At 49.5% G+C, this 19,730-nt stretch overlaps 1 protein-coding gene and 1 long non-coding RNA gene across 2 annotated transcripts in view; one reads left to right on the plus strand and one right to left on the minus strand.

Annotated features, from left to right (window-relative positions):
- The first annotated feature begins 263 nt into the window (after positions 1-263).
- spred3 (sprouty related EVH1 domain containing 3) overlaps positions 264-19,730 on the plus strand; it is a 46,062-nt gene continuing 26,595 nt past the window's right edge. Inside the window, exon 1 of the mRNA XM_052044383.1 lies at positions 264-466. Within this exon, the coding sequence (XP_051900343.1) occupies positions 456-466 (11 nt within the window). The 5' untranslated portion in view covers positions 264-455. The remainder of the gene's footprint in view (positions 467-19,730) is intronic.
- Positions 5,144-19,730, minus strand: part of LOC127586427 (uncharacterized) — a 29,733-nt gene continuing 15,146 nt past the window's right edge. Inside the window, exons 2-3 of the long non-coding RNA XR_007958683.1 lie at positions 6,850-6,990; positions 5,144-5,280 (exon numbers count right to left, since the gene is read on the minus strand). This is a non-coding gene — a long non-coding RNA (uncharacterized LOC127586427). The remainder of the gene's footprint in view (positions 5,281-6,849; positions 6,991-19,730) is intronic.

Below are 19,730 nucleotides of genomic sequence, written 5' to 3' on the forward strand. Positions count from 1 at the left end.
AACTCTTCCTTTATATTGTCCACAGACCTGGGAAAGGACTGCCCACTAAATGCGGCCGTGCCCATCGTCCGTCACGGGCTGTTTCAGCTGTATTTAACCCGCCTCTGCCTCCCTCTTTGTTTGGTTTATCTCTGACACGGAACCGCCGCAGGGTGGGCTCTAGGACCGTGGAGAACGCAACCATCCGAATGGACCAGTCGGGCGCTAGGACCCAGCGGAGGGCGCAGTGCTCCAGCGGGCTGTGGCAGCGAGTACAGCCGGCTTTGAACTCTCTGCTCCCGGGGCGAGAATCTGTCAGATTCCGGCGGCGGAGGGAGCTGGAGAGATTTTTATAATATAATTTTAATTTGGGGGGGAAAAAAAACACACCCCTGGAGGAAAATGGCTGCTGTTTGATGGAGACTACACGATGCTGGACTGGGAAAGGATGATGCACTAATTTGCAACCACCGAACATGGATCAGGAGTGAGTCTTGTCTCTTTAACATCACTGGCAGGCCTGCCATAACAATCATTAAAGACATATAAAATCCAGCACAGGGCGGCACTGTACGACCATTGCAAAAATATTATGTCTGTGTGTATATAGATATATATCTATACACACACACACACTACTGTAATACCCTGATTGGAAACATCCATTTTTAAAAGCCCTTGGAATTTCAGTCCGATTGCAATTGACAATTTTTATTTTTTGTGAATGAAATTGGTCGTTGTTTTTAAAAGGGAGGAGGGGGGGGTGAATGGCCATTCCTTTCTGAATCGGTCTCATTTGCATTTATGTTCCATTCATAAAAATATCCATTTATATCGGGCTGTGTTGGGTTTGGTTTTATCAATGTGTTGTAGCCAGTACTGGGCGCGAATTGTTTCAGCCTCCCCCTCCCGCCTCTCCCTTTGTTTGTAGTTTGTTACATTTGGTTCTGTTACATTTTGTTACATTGTATCCTCTCCCCTTCACCTGTTGTTTTTAGGCGGAGGACAAAGAGCCCTGGGTGGGTCACGTGATCCTCCATTCACAAAAAAAATTATACATATATATATATATATATCCAGCTCCGGTTCTACAAGGATCTCAGGGCCACAGTCCACGCACTATACAGTTGTATCAATCACTTAGCTTTCTTCAACTCCTGATCAAATATGTAATGCAGAATTGAACAAAGGATTTTCATTTTCTGTTGGGTTTTTAAAAGATATATATGCTTCTTTAAAAAAAAGGACATATACGATGTTCAGTGTGTTCTGTGGTGAAATGTGAGTGTTTTTTTGTTCCCCTGGAGATTGCTATGACTTCATCAGAGGACAGTGCAGCCCTTCCAGGTCAGGTGTGCCAGGAATGCTTTTGTTGGAAAGGTGTTTGGTGTAGTTTAGTTCAGCAGAGCAGATCAGCCAGCCCAGGCAAATTGTTTCTGATATAACAGCATCTTTACATGTTGCCACAAAGCAGAACAAAACTACGGGTGCCAGAAATCTAAAATAAAAACTGAAAATGCTGGGAACGCTCAGCAGGTCAGGCAGCATTGGCGGAGAGGGAAACAGTTCATGTTTCAAGTCAGAGAATCTTTGTCAGACGTGGGAAAATAAGGTTAAAAAGGAAATTTCAATTGCAGAGAGGGTGGATGGGTTAGGATAGTTGAAGCAAAGGGGATCCCATGGCAGGGGTCAGTATCTGGAGGGCTGGATTTAAGTTAGTTGACAGAAGGGTGAAGAAAAATGATTTCTCTCTGAGTTGTGAAGGATCTGAGGCTCAGCGTCTGAAAGCAAAGTGGAGGCAGAAACTGTCGGAACATTTAAAATGGGTGAAGTGACCGGCGGGGCCACGGAGTGATAGCTGTGAAGTGGGATTAATCAGAAGTGCATTCTTCAGCTGACATGGACACGAGGGCTGAATGGCCTCCTGCCACCATGCAAATTTCTCTCATTCTGCAAACATCCCATGGAGCTTGTTGGAAGTGGCATCAGGCAAAATTTGGGACCAAGCACACAGTAGTGCAGCAGGTAGAGCTGCTGCCTCACAGCTCCAGTGACCCTGGTTCAATCCCAACCTCGAGTGCTGTCTGTGTGGAGTTTGCATGTTCTCCTGTGTCCGCGTGGGTGCTGTGGTTTCCTCTCACACCCCGGTGGGCAGGTTAATTGTCCGGTGTAAATGAACCCTTCTGTCATTGGTAGAGGGAGAGCAGGGGTAGGGGGTGATGGAGAGAATGGGTTGATCAGAAGTGGGGAGTGAAGTGATGGGATTGGTCCGAGAGCTGGCATAGACTCAATGGGCTGAATGGCCTTCTGTGCCGTAAGGAACTGTGAAATGTAATGTGACCATGCTAGGAGAACTGAGCAGAAGCTGCTTAAAGAATTAGGATTGAGGGACAAGTGCGAGGAGGCGTAGGACGAGGATGCCAGGACGGAGTGAGAGTGAGTTCCTCAAGAATCCAGAATTAGGGGAGCGCAGAGAGCTCGGAGGGCTGGAGAAGGTTACAGCGGTAGGGAGGGGTGAGGCTGTGGGAGTAGAAGAAAAGGACAATGAGAGGGTCTGTGTCCACCTCCTTCAACTCTCGGGAGGTGCCGTGGGAATGCTGGATGGACAGCAGGTCCACCTCAGGCACTGTCCTGCAGGAGAGTGGTTTAACATTTAACGTAGGCATGAGGCTGAGACTATTTTTTCCCTGGAGTGTAGGAGACTTTATACAGGCATATAAAATGAGGGGCAGAGATAAGGTGGATTGTCACAGACTTTTCCCTAGGGTAGGGGAGTCTAAACTAGAGGGCACAGGTTTAAGGTGAGAGGGGGAAGATTTAAAGGGGACCTGGGAGTAAATTTATCAGGGTTGTGGGAAGCTGGAACGAGCTGCCAGAGGAAGTGGGTATAACGTTTAAAAGGCATTTAGATGGATTTATTTCTACAAAAGGTTTAGAGGGATATAGGCCAAACACGGGGAAATGGGCCTGGGTCAAGCAGACAGCTTGGTGGGCCTGGTTTGGTGCTGCATGGGTCTGACGTTCAAGAGTTACTTTCAGACCTGCAGTGGATTTGGTGCCCAGTTTTATTTTGGGAAGATTTCCTGGTTCGGACATAGAGACAGGTGGGAGCTGTCTCCTTCAGGGAGGGAGGTCATTGAATGTCAGATGTGGCACCAAGCCGGCTTCTGGTGAGACGGTGGCATCTCCAAGCCCCACCCCCACACCACCCAGGCTGGGACCCCGAAGCTGGGCATCGCTGGCAAGGTCAGCAGTCCCTCATCACCCTTGAGCTGAAGTTGTGCCCTCCACTGGGAAATGTGTTCCTTGGGTTAAACAGAGGACCTGCCTGTCTCCACAGGCGGATGAGAAAGGTGTCTGGCTCAGTGCAGTCAAGTCCTCAGCACGGGCCCAGGTCAATATTTATCCCAACCAACATGATTATCTGGTTGTCATTACACAACTGCTGTGCAAATTGTTTTCTATGTTACGACAGCGGCCACAATCCCAAAAGCGTCTCGTTGGCTTCAAGGCAACCAGAAGCTTGAGGCTTCCTGAATGCGATGCTGTTTGCAAAGTCTGGGAGAATTCTGGGAATGAGTGGGGGACGGCTGGCTGGGGGAGGGTAGACTGCAGGGATTTGATGGCTTGGCTGAGTGAGGTGTGAGGGTTTTGTGGAGGATCTGGAGGGGTTTGTGGGTTGGGGTGGGGGGTGAGTGTCTGGGGGAGTCCAGCGCTCTCTGTTTTGTGCAATCCAGTGTTACCCCCGATCCCAACACCAGCAGGAAGTGGTGGACACCAGCTGCCTTTATATAGCGCCTTTAATCCCCCAGGGAATTAACTGGGCAAAGCAATCGACGGCATGGAGGGAGAGTGGCTCGCAGCTGGAGGGTGCTGTTCCCGGTCATGGCCCAATCTCGAGTCCTTCCAACCAACGAAAGGGCAGTCACTGGGAAACGCAGCAGCCAGTGTGTGACTGAGACTCCTGGAATCAGCCAGTCCCTGAGGACATGGTGCCTGCCTATGGAGGAGGGAGGGGAGGGCACCAGTGAGATGTTGGTGGTGGTCAGCCCCACGTAATGGTACGCTGGTCCAGCTGGCTGAGATTCAGCACCATGCCCTGTGTCCTCCTCCTTGCACTACCACCTCAGCGCCTGGAGGCTTTACTGCAGTGTCCTTCGACGTGACCCCGGCAGTATGGCAGAGGGCAGGGTTCTGACAGGTGCCTGGGAGAGGGAGTGATGGCCAAACATTGGAGTGGTCCAGGCCGACACGGAAGGTTCAGTTGAAGTTGAGGTGGGTGCGAGTTTGCATGGCACCTTTATACAAAGGGCAGAGCCATTGGGGGCTGTATGGGATGCAGTCGGTGATGTGTTTGGTATTGGTTTATTATCGTCACATGTACTGAGGTACAGTGAAAAACTTGTCTTGCATACCGATCGTACAGGTCAATTCATTACACAGTGCAGTTACATTGAGTCAGTACAGAGTGCATTGATGTAGTACAGGTAAAAACAATAACAGTACAGAGTAAAGTGTCACAGCTACAGAGAAAGTGCAGTGCAATAAGGTGCAAGGTCACAACAAGGTAGATCGTGACATCAGAGTCCATCTCATTGTATAAGGGAACCGTTCAATAGTCTTATCACAGTGGGGTAGAAGCTGGTGGTACGTGCCCTCAGGCTCCTGTATCTTCTACCCGATGGAAGAGGAGAGAAGAGAAAATGATCCGGGTGGGTGGGGTCTTTGATTATGCCGGCTGCTTCACCAAGGCAGCAAGAGGTAAAGACAGAGTCCAAGGGGGGGAGGCAGGTGTCCGTAACGTGTTGGGCTGTGTCCACAACTCTCTGCGGTTTCTTGTGGTCCTGGGCAGAGCAGTTGCCATACCAAGCCGTGATACATCCAGACAGGATGCTTTCTATGGTGCATTGATAAAAGTTGGTGAGTGCCAAAGGGGACATGCTGAATTTCTTTAGCCTCCTGAGGAAGTAGAGGCACTGGTGAGCTTTCTTAGCCATGGCATCTATGTGATTTGACCAGGACAGGCTATTGGTGATGTTCACTCCACAGAGGGGTGGCAGGGAGGTTGGTCCAGAGCTCCAGTCAGCAGAGGGTATCCTGGGCCTTCCCCCAGGGTCCGCAGTTAAAAGGCTAATTCTTCTCTCCGAGGCAGCAACGACCTGCATTTATATTGTGCCTTTAATTGTAGCTTCTCTGGAACAATGAGGGGTGTCGGCCCGAAACGTTGGCTGTCAATTTCCCTCCAATAGGTGCTGCCTGACCCGCTGAGTTCTTCCAGCTTTCTGTCTCAGTGACAACAAGCTGTGAGAAGAGATATAAGAAAGAAAAGAAAGACTTGCATTTAAATAGCGCCTCTTACAGCGTCCCGAAATGCTTTGCTGCAGTTATGCAGGGTCACAGTAAGACAACCTCAAACCCTGGAGTAAGGTGCACAGTTTTGTTCTCATTGCTCAGGACAGGTTGTTCCTGCCACAGAAGGAGTGCAGTGAACGCTCTTTAGATGAGTCCAGGGATGGTGGGATTGCTGCTGGAAGAGAGACTGAGTAGACCAGGGCCTGTGACCTCCAGAGTCCAGGTGCATGGCAGGAGATCTCATTGAAGTTTACAAAATCCATACAGGCCTCATCAGGACACAGCAGGGGTGATGCCTCCCCTGGCTGAGGAGTTTGCAACCAGAGGTCAGAGCCTCAGTATATGGGGTCAGCCAGGTAGGACTGAGATGAGGAGAAATTTCTTCTCCAGAGGGTGGAGAGTCTTTGAAACTTTCCGACTGGAGGGCTGCAGAGGCTCACTCACTGAGTTCATTCCAAACCGAAGCCAACAGATTTCTCAATATTAGGGAAATCAACGGATATGACGATAGGGCAGTAAAATGGGCTAATTGGCCATTGTAAATTGCCCCCTAGTGTGTAGGTATGTGGTGGAGTCTGGGGAATTGATGGGAATGTGGGGAGAATAAAGGAGGATTAGTGTAAATGAGCGGTTGATAGCATGGACTCGATGGGCTGAAAGGCCAGTTTCCATGCTGCATCTCTCCATGACTCCACCACGTCTTTGGGATGTGGGAGGAGACCGGAGCACCCCGGGGAAAGCCACATGGTCACAGGGAGAACGGGCAAACTCCTCACAGACCACAGAACAGGGTCACTGGAACCCAGGTGACTGGAGCTGTGACGATCAGTCCTGATCGCAGGGTCTTGACCTGAAATGTCGACCATCTCTCTGCCTCCACAGATGCTGCCTGACCCGCTAAGTTCCCCCAGTTGTTTGTTTCTTGCAGTTGGAAGAGTTGAATTCAGGGTGAGAAAGCACCACCTACCTTCTCAGGTAGATCGGAAGGAGACACGAGAGGTCCCTAAACCACTAAGATGCATGACCCTGTAATTGTGGTTCCCGGCATCTTGCTGTGTGAGTCATAGAGAGACACAGCACAGGAACAGACCTTCCCATTATTACTAATCCCCTCACATTCCCATAGATAGATGAACTGGCCACTGTAAATTGCCCTGAGTGTGTAGGTGAGGGGTGCAATCTGGGGGAGTTGTTAGGGACATGGCGAGAATAAAATGGGATTGGTGTAGAATTAATGTAGAAGGGTGGTTGATGGTCAGAGTAGACTCGATAGGCCGAAGGGCCTGTTTCTGTGCTGTAAACCTCTCCCTGATTCTGTGAATTATCACTTTGGTTCCCTATGCTTCAAACAATTCCTCAAGTAAAAGTTTATCAGTTTCACTGTTGAGATTCCAGTTAGCCCAAGGTGATCCCTCGGGGAGAGATTCCAGATTTCGACTCCCCTGATGCCAAGAAGTGCCGCCGAGCATTACCCCGAACCTTCAGTATTTGGGTTGTGCCCCCACCACCTCCACTCACCCTGCCCTTGGGGTTCCATCTTCCCATCCTTTGGACACATCAGCTTCATCAGCCTTTGCCCCATCCTGTTTTATATCCAATTGACAATGTTGCTTCTTCTCCTATAAGTGTGAGGGTTTCTTCTTAAACAAGGGAGCCATCCTGGTAGAGAGAAAACAGTTTTGGCTTGGACATTTATCACAGGAGTTAGCGGTGATGCAGTCTGCTGTCCCAACAGCAACAATGCAAGAAAACAAATTAATTGCGGCTTCACAAAGGGAAGCTGAGAAAGAAAAGCTTAAACTGACCGTCAGGAAAAGGCAAAAGATTGGGACCAAGTGGTGAATTATTTCAAAGGTGCCGTAACATTGTGACTACTTTGCTGGATTAGTGATTCATCTGAACCTGCAAAAAAGATTTATTAATTGCTGAACCCTTTTAAAAAACTTTGATTTTTCAATGCATGGTCTGAAAGCTATTCGACCGTGGAGGGAATCGCAGTTTTATGCCGTTGTCGTAACAGCCACATGGCACCTGTTAACTAATCAATCAGTGACACTGCGTTCTAGCGACTTCAGTATCGCAACAGTATAAACATACTCCTCCTGCACACGGTACTATCTCACTGCACGTAGCAACCAGATTGGTCAGGCTTCCCCTCTGTTCAGCAATCTTTTCCAATGGCTTCTGTTTCCTATGGATAAATATTAATCAGAGGCAGACATACCTGATCTAAAGCTTGGCTCCTTCAATTGATCCAGAATTTGTTCTGCCTCGGTGCTTTCTCCTTCTTGCAAGGTTAATTAAAGCTCTAAGATTGCTTGGGCCAAGAGCACAGTGTGGAGGTTTGGGCACCTTGTGATGAAAGGACTGCCCAGCTGGATAAGGTTCCAATTCTGGCCTCTTGTACGCCCCCTGCTTTAATCCCAACATCGATGACAGCTGTGTCTCAGAGCCAAAGGGTGAGACAGCACCAAAACAGACTTCATGCTGACCATTATGCCCATCTATACTAGCCCCATTGACCCACATTTGGTCCATAGCCCTCTATGCCTTGGTGATTCGAGTGCTTGTCTTTCTGCTTCTTAAATGTTGTGAGGGTCTTTGCCTCCACCACCTCCTCAGGTAGTGTGTTCCAGATTCCACCCACCCTCAGGGAGAAAAAACTCTCCCTCAGGCCCCCTCTAAACCTCCTACATCTCGCCTTGTATCCATGCCCCTGTGTCTTAGACTCAGCCACCATCGGAAGAAGATTCCTCCTATCTATCCAGTCATTATTTTATAAACCTCTACCAAACTCTCCGTCAGCCTCCTCCGCTCCTGGGAAAACAAATCCAGCGTATCCAATCTTTCCTTCAGCTGCCAAAGCCCTAAACTCCGGAATTCTCTTCCCAACTCTCACTACCCTCTCAAAGTGTTTTTCTTCTTTTCAGACAAGCCTCTTAGACCAAGCTGTTGTCATCGCACAGTGACGCTCAGGTCAAATTTTGTTTGACAATTTCTCTATAAAGGACCATGAGATATTAATATATGCAAGTTGTCGTTTTAACAACTGAGGTGTAGTTAAGATGAAAAGTTTGAAAAGGTCCCTTGAACAGAGAGAGTTATGGAGGAATGTGTCCTAACTTAAAGCTGTTTGGGAGACATAGTCACAAACTCCCTAACTGCTGTTAGAATAACAAACTAGTTTTGGTTGTAAGGAAAACAGGAAATGCTGGAAACACTCAGCAGGTCAGGCAGCATCTGTGGAGAGTTAATGTTTCAGGTCAGAGATCTGTTTTCTCGGCTTTCTTGTTTTTTTTCTTTCCCAGTTCTGATGAAGAATCTTTGATTGAAACATTAACTCTGTTTCTCTCTCCACGGATGCTGCCTGACCTGCTGAGTGTTTGTAGCATTTTCCGCCTCTATTTGAGATTTCCAGCATCAGTAGTTTTTTTTTCCTTTTTAGATGTGTCCCTTTAGGAGATATAACAAGATGGGAGGGAGGGTGCAGTTGATTGTGGGATGACTCCTGGATGGAGTGAGGAACTTTGGAAACCGGAATTGTTCTCACTGGAGCAGTGAAGTTTGAGAACAAACGTGATGGAAATGCTCAAAATTAATGGGCGGCACTATAGCTCGGCAGGTAGTGCTGCTGCCTCACAGTGCCAGAGACGTGGGTTCAATCCTGACCTCCAGTGTTGTCTGTGTGGAGTTTGCCCGTTCTGTGACTGCGTGGATTTCCTCCGGTTCTGTGGTTTCCTCCCACACCCCAAAAACGTGTGGGTCAATGGGTCAATTGGCTACTAGAGTGCTCCCTGGTGTGTAGGTGAGGGGTAGAATCTGGAGGAGTTGATGGGACTGTGGGCAGATTAAGAAATGGGATTGGGCGTAAGTGGGTGTTTGATGGTGGGTGCAGAGTCAGTGAGCTGAAGGGGTTACTCCGGTGCTGTGTGGGTCTCTGTGGATGGTCCGTCAGCTTCACAGAAAAGTGAGAAATGAAATTTAATCCACAGAAGTAACAACATGTAACATGGTGTGGGCATAAAGTATTAGTGAAAGGGAGGTGTGGAAGAAGCAAAGGATTTGTGTCCACAGAGCCTTGTGTAGCAGGACAGATCTATAACGTGATTGAAAAGTTAGACAAGACGCCTTCTATTATCAGTCAAGGCATGGAATATAAGGGAATAAACAAGAACTGTATCCAGCGTTTGTCAGACCGCAGCTTGAACACTGAATACAGCTCTGATCTCCATGATACAGGGAAGATGTGACTGCACTGGAGAAAGTGCAGAGGACATTTACCGGGATGTTGCCTGGACTGGAAGAATGTACCTTCTGGAAAGATTGAATAGGTGTGGTGGCTTTCTTTGGAACAGAAGAGGCTGAGGGGAGACTTGTATATGGTATGTGCATTACTTATTTTATATGAGACTTTCATGAGGTGTATAACACCATGAGGTGCTTTGAATAAATAAGAAAGATCCAGTTCCCTTAGCAGAGGGGTCAAAAACCGGAGGGCAGAGGTTTGAAGTAATTGGTGGAAGATTCGAGGGAGGTGAGAGAAACCGTTTCCCCCAGAGGTGGTGGGGAGTGGAACTCTGTGCCTGAGAGGATGGGGGGGTGGGGGTGGTGGCAGGAACCGTCGTCACAGTGCAGGGGTGTGGGCTTGTAGACTCATGACCTGCAGTGCCGGGACGTGGGATCAAGTTGTAGCTTGGGGAAAGATTGGATAGGTGTGGTGGTTTTCTTTGGAACAAAGGTGAGGAGGGATGTGTGAGTTTTATATAAAGTATGTTTCTATCATTTATATTGTTTGAGAATTATATGAGGTATATAAAACCATGAGGGGCTGAGAGTAAATCTCCGGGACCTACTCCTATTTACACTAAGCACCCGGTACCTCACAGTGCTGGGACCCAGGATAAAGTTGAGTAGCTCTATGTCATCTGAGAAATGGACCATAATAACTCCGACCCCCTTCAGTCCCATTCCCCTATTCCCCCACAGCCCGGCAGATTGTTCTCCCTCAAATGTCCATCCCGTTCCCTGATGTAGGCCCAGATGGATTCTGTTTCTATCTCTCCGACACACTGAGTTCCGGATCAAACTGGTCTCTGTTTAAAACATGCTGTATCACTCTGTGCAAGGGTAATGGGTTAGTTGGGTTCTGAGTCATACAGGGATCCCGTTAGCCAAGATCCATCTTGATTATATTCACTGACTGAGTCTCCACAGCAGTCTTGGGTGGAGAGTTCCAAAGATTCACACCCTCTTGGTGAAAAAACTCCTCTGATCTCAATCCTGAATGGCCATTCCCTTATATTGAAACTGACCCCTGGTTTTGAACACTCCAGTTAAGGGAAACATCAACCCCGCATCTATCTTGTTAAGTACCACGAAAATTTTGTACACTTCAATGAGGTCACCTCTCATTCTAGTGTAGTCAAACAGTCATAGAGCACGGAAACAGGGCCTTCTGCCCATCAGGTCCATGCCGACCATCAGGTACCTGTCTCTACTAATCCCATTCACCAGCACTTGGTCCATAGCCTTCTATGCCTTAATGATTCCAGTGCTTGTCCAGATGCTTCTTAAATGTTGTGAGACTCTGTGCCTCTTGCTCAGAGCTTGTGTTCCAGATTGCAACCACCCTCTGGGTGAAAAAAATTCTTCCTCAGATCCCTCCTGAACCTTGTACTCCTCACCTTAAACCTTTGCCCTCTGGGGTTAGACAGCTCTGCCACAGGGAAAAATTTCTTACTTTCTACCCTATGTCCCACATAATGTTACAACCCTCTATCCCCCCCTCAATCCTCTCTGCTCCAAGGAAAACGAACCCAGCTCGTCAGGTGTCTCCTCATGACTGATACACTTCATCCCAGGCAACATCCTCGTGAATCACCTCTGTACCCTCTCGTCCTTCCTGTAGTGTGGTGATCAGGACTGCAACTGTGGCCGAGCCAATGTTTTGTAATGTTGTACCGAGAGCTCCCTGCTCTTGTACTATCCACCTTGGCTAATGAAAGCATGTATTTCGTAGCTTCTTCACCACCCTATCTACCTGTGTTTCCACCTTCAGGGATCTTTGGAACTGTACACCAAGGTCCCTTTGTTCCCCAATACTCCCTGGGGCCCTCCCATTCATGGTAAATGTATCGAGAAACAAAGGACTACAGATGCAGGAATCCAGACGAAAAACACGATGACGCTGGAGGGACTCAGCAGGCCAGGCAGAATCCGTGGAGAAAAGCAGGCGGTCAACGTTTCGGGTCAGGACCCTTCTTCAGGACTGAAGATAGGAAAAGGGGAAGCTCGATATATAGGAGGGAAAAGCAGAGCAGTGATAGGTGGACAAAAGAGGGGAGGTGGGGTGGGCACAGGGTGGCGATAGGTGGATGCAGGTAAGAGATAGTGATGGGTAGGTGTGGGGGAGGAGGGGAGAGCAGATCCACCGGGGGATGGGTCAAAGGTAAGGAGAGGGAGAAAAAAAGAAGCGTGGTGGGTGGGGGGGGGGGGGGGGTGTGGTTGTGGGGAAGGGGGTGGGGATTACCTAAAGTGGGAGAATTCAATGCTCATGCTGTTAGGCTGCAAGGTTCCGAGACGGAAAATGAGGTGCTGTTCCTCCAGTTTGCGTATGGAATTCTCCCGGCAGTGGGGGACGCCGAGGACTGACATATCAGTGATAGTGTAATCTCTTACCTGCATCTACCAATCACCACCCTGTGCCCACCCCGCCTCCCCTCTTTTGTCCACCTATCACTGCTCTGTTTTCCCCCCCCCATATACTGGGCTTCCCCTTTTCCTCTCTTCAGTCCTGAAGAAAGGTCCTGACCCGAAACGTTAACCGCCTGCTTTTCTCCACGGATGCTGCCTGGCCTGCTGAGTCCCTCCAGCGTCGTCGTGTTTTTCATGGTGTATATCTATCCTTACTAGAACTTCCCAAAATCACCTCACACTTGTTAGGATTAAATTCCATCTGCCATTATCTTGCACAATTTCCAACTGATCAACCAACATCACTCCCAGTTTTCATATAATCTACAGATTTACTAATTATACCTCCTACATTCACATGTAAAGCATTAATATATGTGATGAACAGCAAGGCTCCCAATACCTGTGGTACACATCTGGTCACAGGCTTCCAGTTACAACAGTGACCCTCCACCACCACCTAGTACCAAGCCGGTTTTGGATCCGATCTGCCAACTTGCCTTGGATCCCATGGACTCCAACCTTCCATGTGAGACCTTGTCAAAGTCCATGTAAACCACATCCACCATTCCGCCCTCTTCAAAAAAAAATCAATTAATTTCATCCAACAGGATGTCCCGCCAACAAATCCATGCTGAATATCTCTGATCTATCCCTCCCTTTCCAAATGTAGGTCAGTCCTATCCTCCAGGGCATTTTCCACTCACTAGCCACTGTTGTTGGACTCTCTGGTCTATAATTTTCTGGCTTTTCCCAGCTCCTTTTCTTGAATGATGTCTTCCAGTCACCTGGCAGCTCGCCTGTGTCCAGTGATTGAACATCTCCATCAGCCAGACAGTGATCTCCTCCCGTGCCTCCCAGAGTAGCTTTGGGGACAACTCCAGGAGACTTATGTTCTCTAAGACATCTAATTTTTAATCCTCCTTTTTAATCTTAGTATGTTCCAGAATTTCACTATCCCAGATGAAATCACCAACTGCAATATCTTTCTCCTTAGTAAATACAGATTAAATGTTTTCATTCACGACCTCACCCTCGACCTCTGGCTCCACACACAAATTGCCCCTTGGGTCCCTAATGGGCCCCACACTTTCCCACACTACCCTCTTACTCTTAACATATTTATAAAATGCCTTCAAATTTTCCTGAATTTTATCCTCCAGTGATATTTTATGGCACCTCTTTGCCCTCCTAATTTCTTTTGTAAGCACGTCCCTGCACTCCTGTACTGTTGAAGGGCCTTTCCCATTTTCAGTGCTCTATACCTTTCATGTGCTTTTCTTTATCAAACCCTCGATATCCCTTGACGTCCAGGGTTTCCCGGACTTGACGTCCTTACCCTTAACCCTTGTGGGAACACGTTGGCCCTGAACTCTATTTCACTTTTAAAAGGCTTGTCGAGTGTAGATTTACTGGAAGGAGCTGCTCTGAGTCTATGTTTGCCTGATTCTGCCTAATGATAGTGAAATCGCTTTCACCAGTTCAGATACTTAATATCTGAACTATCCTATTCCATTGAAACTGCAATTGAAGTTACTTTGAAACTTGCCAGGTTTTGGTCACCATGCCCAAAGTGCTCGCCCACTGACACTTCATCCGCTTGGCTGGTTTCATTCCCGAGGATTAGGACCAGCACTGCCCCATCCCTAGTGGGACTCTCTGCATATTGACGTAAAACGATCTCCCGGGTTCACAATAAAAATTCCGCCCCGTCTAATCCTTTCACGCTGAGGTGATACCAGTTAATATTGCGGAAGTTGAATTCCCCCACTGCTTCAACCCTTTTCCTCTTTCACCTCTCTGTGACTTGCCTTTGTATTTGCTTCTCTTCCTCCCACTGATTGTCAGGAGGCCTACAGCCTAATCCCATGGAAGTGAATGTTCTTATTTTATTCCTGAGCTCTACCTATGTGGCCTCATGTGAAGAGATGTCTAAGACATCATTCTTCATTTTTTGCTGTCCTTGATCAACATCCCTCCCTATCACACCTGAGACTTCTCTACCCTTGAACGTTGAGTTACCAGTCCTGTCCTGCTTTCAACCATGACTCAACGACTGCAACAATATCTTATTCCCACGTTGCTCTAGGTTCAGCTGCCTTACCGCCCGGGCTCCGTGCATTAAATTAGATGCAGTTCAGCCTTGCAATCCTGTGTGTCTGCTCATGCCCATGTCTGCTCTGCATTCTGGACTGACCTGGTTTTTCTTCTACACCTGACTGAATCTCACCCCAACTGTACATCTATTCTGTGTCCCACTCCCCCTCCGAAATTAGTTCAAACCCTCCCCAGCAGCATGAGCAAACCTCCCAGCAAGGATATTGGACCAGTTCTGGTTCAGGTGCAACCTGCCCAGTTTGCACAAGTCCCACCAATCCCAGTAACATTCCCAATGACCCAAACACCTGAAGTCCTTCTTCACACACCATCCCATCAGGCACGCATCCGTCTGACCTACCCTCCCGTTCCTATAGTCAGGGACACGTGACACAGTAGTAATCCAGAGATCACAACCTCAGATGACCCGATCTTTAATCTGCACTGAAGAGATTTTACGCCTCGTCTGTTCAATCGTCCCTCTGACAATAATCTTCCTTGCAGCCCCAAAGCGTGATCAGTCCACAGACGAGAAGCAGGGAGTTTAAAAGCATAAATTTCACCCAACACTTTATCATAAAACCATCCGTCACCAACCGAGGTTATTGACACCAAGATATAGCACCACAGAACACTACAGCAGAGAAAACGGGCCATTCAGCCCTTCTAGTCTGTGCCGAAACATTATTCCGCTAGTCCCATTGACCTGCACCCAGTCCATAACCCTCCAGACCTCTCCCGTCCATGTATCTATCCAATTTATTCTTAAAACTTAAGAGTGAGCCCGCATTTACCATGTCAGATGGCAGCCCGTTCCACACTCCCACCACTCTCTGAGTGAAGAAGTTCCCCCTAATGTTCCCCCTAAACCCTTCCCCTTTCACCCTAAAGCCATGTCCTCGTGTACTTATCTCTCCTAAACTAGTTGGAAAGAGCCTACTCGCATTTACTCTGTCTATACCCCTCATAATTTTGTAAACCTCTATCAAATCTCCCCTCATTCTTCTGCGCTCCAAGGAATGAAGTCCTAACCTGTTCAATCTTTCCCTGTAACCCAACTCCTGAAGAACCGGCAACATTCTAGTAAATCTCCTCTACACTCTTTCAATCTTACTGATATCCTTCCTATAGTTAGGTGACCAGAACTGCACACAATACTCCAAATTTGGCCTCACCGATGTCTTATACAACCTCACCATAACATCGCAACTCCTATACTCAATACTTTGAATAAATATCGGCAATTTTTAATAGGAAGTTAGATAAGCATGTGATTTCAGTTTACAGGTGATGGTCAGGCGTGGATCAGATGGAATTGGCAACAAGCCAAGTGCCTAGACTGACCACTGGAAGCTCAGGGTGAAGACTGTCGGGGAGAGGTTTCAGCAGGAAACTGAAGCAGTTGGGACACAATCAACGATATTAAAAGAAGCTAGCAAGGGCAATAAGCACATCTTGGGGATGCTCAAGAAAGTGGAGGGGGGTGCACCAAGGCTGGGGGAGAGGCTTCAGTCGGTGGGGACAGAGGACAAAGGGAAATCCAGGGATGGAGCAGCAGACAATGTCAAACAATCCTGAATCTGCAGAGACCACGTAGAGCAAGCCCACTGGAGGGATCGAAAGACTTGAAGATATTGACATCGGCCTATGGCATAGAAACAGCGAACAGTACAGCACAGGAACAGGCCCTTCGGCCCACAATATCTGTGCCAGTCATGATGCCAAATTAATCGCATCTGCCTGCAGGTGATCCCTCCACTGTCTGTCGAAATTCCTCTTCAATGTCACTAACGTATCTGTTTTCACCACCACCCCTGGCGGCGTGGTCCAGATACCCGCCACCCTCTGTGTAAAAACTTGCCCCACGCATCCCCTTTAAACTTCCCTGCTCCCACCTTAAAGCTATGTCTTCTGTACTTGACTTCACCCTCAACTGTACATCTATGTCCTATCCTCCTCCCGAGTTTAAACTCTCCCCAACAGCACAAGTGAACCTCCCAGCAAGGATATTGGACCAGTTCCGTGCAGCCAGGGATCTGCAGAGAAGGTCTCCAAAGTCACGTGAAGTACCCTGTCCCCTCTCTCCTGGCCAGGACCTGTGAGGTACTGTTAATGGGTGGACAGCCAATGGAAGTCAACAGGGGACAGGGAGATGGGTTACTGGGTCTCTGAATTACACAGGGATCCTCAGGCAGAGCTCTGCAGGACTGCCTGAGGAGAGTAACTCTTGGCTAAGGAGGGTTATAAGGAGTATTGAGTGAGAATCTCAGTGAAAGAGGGGTGGAATCTGGGGACTGAACGGCCCATTGTCATGGAGATTGGGCTGTGGAACCTTTCTCATGGTTACATTACGACCGTTGTAGAAAGGGGAAGAGACTAAACGTTTGACATGGGCTAAAATGTCGAGCAGGGAGAGTGCAGAAGTGAAAGGCACGTCCAATGGGGCCTCCTCGGGACTGAAGCCTGTTCTAAAGTGTAGCCAGTGGAATAACTTGATGTCTGGTCACTGTTGACGGATAAGCACTGAGTACCCAGTCATGTTGTGCATAATGTGAGATTGATTGAGGAATTAATGTTGGCCCAGGTATGGGGAAGAACCTCACTTCCCATCACATGGAATCTTCTGGTTAATGTCTCAGCGGAGATGGGCGCCTTCAGCAGGGCAGCACTCCCTCTGTACCAGAAACCTCTGGAGCGATATTCCAACCCTTGGCCTTTCTGTCTCAGAGGGAAAGGCACATTGACCTGTAGCTGATGCTGGGGGCAGGACAGGGGAGCCCTGTGGTGTAAGGTGTTGGTCCAAGCAGATGCTTTCTGGCCGGTGGGTGGAGCTACCTCAGTGGCAGGCCAAATGTACCAGCTGAGGCCCAGCCCAGGATTGGGCACGGTCTCAGGGTGATGCACCTACCCTGCAGGGTGGTGAAGGAGGTGTTTGACACGCTTGCCTTCATCGGTCAGGGCACTGAGTACAGGAGTTGTGACGTCATGTTACAGCTGTACAAGGTGTTAGTGAGACCGCACCTGGAGTATTGTGCGCAGTTCTGGTCACCCAGCTGTAAGAAGGACGTGATTCAAACTGGGGAGGGGGCAGGAAAGATTCACCAGGATGTTGCCGGGACTGGAGGGCTTAAGTTATAAGGAGAGACTGGATAGACTGGGACTGTTTTCCCTAGAGGAATGGAAGCTGAGGGGTGACCTGATAGAGGGTTGTAAAATCATGTGGGCCATAGAAAAGGTGGACGGTCACAGTCTGTCTTTCCCCAGGGTAGGGGAGTCTAAAACCAGAGGGCTAAGGTTTAAGGTGAGAGGGGGAAAGTTTAAAGGGGACTTGAGGGGCAATTTCTTCACACACAGGGAGGTGGGTGTATGGAAGGAGCTGCCAGAGGAAGCAGTAGAGGCAGGTACATCGCGTTTAAAAGATATTTAGACAGGTTCATAGATAGGAAAGGTTCAGAGGGACATGGGCCAAACGCAGGCAAATGAGACAAGTTCAGGGAGGCAGCTGGGTCAGCATGGATGAGTTGGGCCGAAGGGCGTGTTTCTGTGCTGTATGACTCTGTGACTATTGGAAGAAGCATCAGCAGGAAGTCGTGAATGGGGTTCTGACCAGGGGCCCTGGTACAGAGTCTGATGGGACCAAACAGGGCCTTGCCAAAACTGGGCCTCAGCGTTTGTTTGTAGATGCACCATAGAAAGCATCCTACCCAGATGCATCACACACAAAGTGCTGGAGGAACTCAGCAGGTCAGGCAGCATCCATGGAGTCGATGTTTCGGGCCGAGACACTTCATCAGGACTGGAAATAAAAGAGGGCTGAAGCCGGAATAAGAAGGCGGGGGGAGGGGGAGGAGCGCACACAGGCAGGTGATAAGTGAGTCCAGGTGAGAGGGGGAAGGTAGGTGGGTGGGGGAGGCAGGATGAAAGGGAGTGATGCAAGAAGCTGAGAGGTGATAGGTAGAAGGGGCAAAGGGCTGAAGGAGGAGGAATCCGGTAGGAGAGGGCAGTGGACCGTGGAATAAAAGGAAGGAGGTGGGGAATAGATGGGCAGGTCATGAGGGCGGGGGAGGGGAAAGAGAAGGGGTGGGGGGGCCACGAGAATGAGGGAAAACAAGGGGGGTAACAAGTGGGGGGGAAGAAGGGGAGGGGTTACCGGAAGTTAGAGGCATTGATGTTTAGGTTGGAGACTCCCAAGGCGGAATATGAGGTGTTGTTCCTCCAACCTGCGTCTGGCCTCAACGTGGCAGTCGAGGGGGCCGTGGATAGACGTGTCAGTGTGGGGGTGGGGTGTGGAATTGAAGTGGGCGGCCACCGGGAGATCCTTGCCTTTGCGGCGGACGGAGCGAAAGCGCTCGACGAAGCGGTCACCCAGTCTGCGTCGGGTCTCACCGATGTACAGGAGGCCGCACCGGGGGCACCGGATGTAATAAGTGACACCCTCGGACTCACAGGTGAAGCGCTGCCTCACCTGCAAGGACTGTCTGGGGCCCTGAATGGTGGTGAGGGAGGAGGTGTAGGGACAGGTGTAGCACTTGGTGCAGTTGCAGGGATAAGCGCCGGGAGGGTCATCAGTGGGGAGGGACGAGTGGACAAGGCAGTCACGGGGAGAGCGATCCCTGCAGAAAGTGGAGGGAGGGGGGTGGGGGAAGGATCCGGTTGGAGGTGGCGGAAGTTGCGGAGAATGATGTGTTGGATGCGGAGGCTCATCGGGTGGTAGGGGAACCCCTTGTCCTCATCTACCACCTACAACTTGCAAAATGCCATCCCCTTCTCCCAGTTCCTCTGCCTCCGCTGCATTTGTCCCTTTGATGAGGCTTTCCACTCCAGGACATCAGAAATGTCCTCCTGTTTCAGTAACCGGGGTTTCCCTTCCACCACCACCAATGCTGCCCTCACCCACACCTCCTCCATTTCCCACACGTCTGCCCTCAACCCTCGCCCCCCCCCCGACATCACAGGGACAGGGTTCCCCTTGTCCTCACCTACCACCCGACGAGCACCTGCATCCAGCACGTCATTCTCCGCAACTTCCGCCACCTTCAACAGGATCCAACCACTAGGCACATCTTCCCCTACCCCCACCCCCCTCCCTCCACTTTCCATTGGGATCGCTCTCCCCGTGACTGCCTTGTCCACTCGTCCCTCCCCACTGATGACCCTCCCGGCGCTTATCCCTGCAACCGCACCAAGTGCTACACCTGTCCCTACACCTCCTCCCTCACCACCATTCAGGGCCCCAGACAGTCCTTGCAGGTGAGGCAGCGCTTCACCTGTAAATCCGAGGGTGTCACTTATTACATCCGGTGCCCCCGGTGCGGCCTCCTCTACATCGGTGAGACCCGACGCAGACTGGGTGACCGCTTCACCGAGCACCTTCGCTCCGTCCACCGCAAAGGCAAGGATCTCCCGGTGGCCGCCCACTTCAATTCCACACCCCACCCCCACACCGACACGTCTATCCACGGCCCCCTCGACTGCCACGTTGAGGCCAGATGCAGGTTGGAGGAACAACACCTCATATTCCGCCTTGGGAGTCTCCAAACTAAACATCAATGCCTCTAACTTCCGGTAACACCTCCCCTCTTTCCCCCACTTGTTACCCCCCCCCACTT

Source organism: Pristis pectinata, chromosome 35 (assembly GCF_009764475.1).
Source record: "Pristis pectinata isolate sPriPec2 chromosome 35, sPriPec2.1.pri, whole genome shotgun sequence".
Lineage (NCBI taxonomy): Eukaryota > Metazoa > Chordata > Chondrichthyes > Rhinopristiformes > Pristidae > Pristis > Pristis pectinata.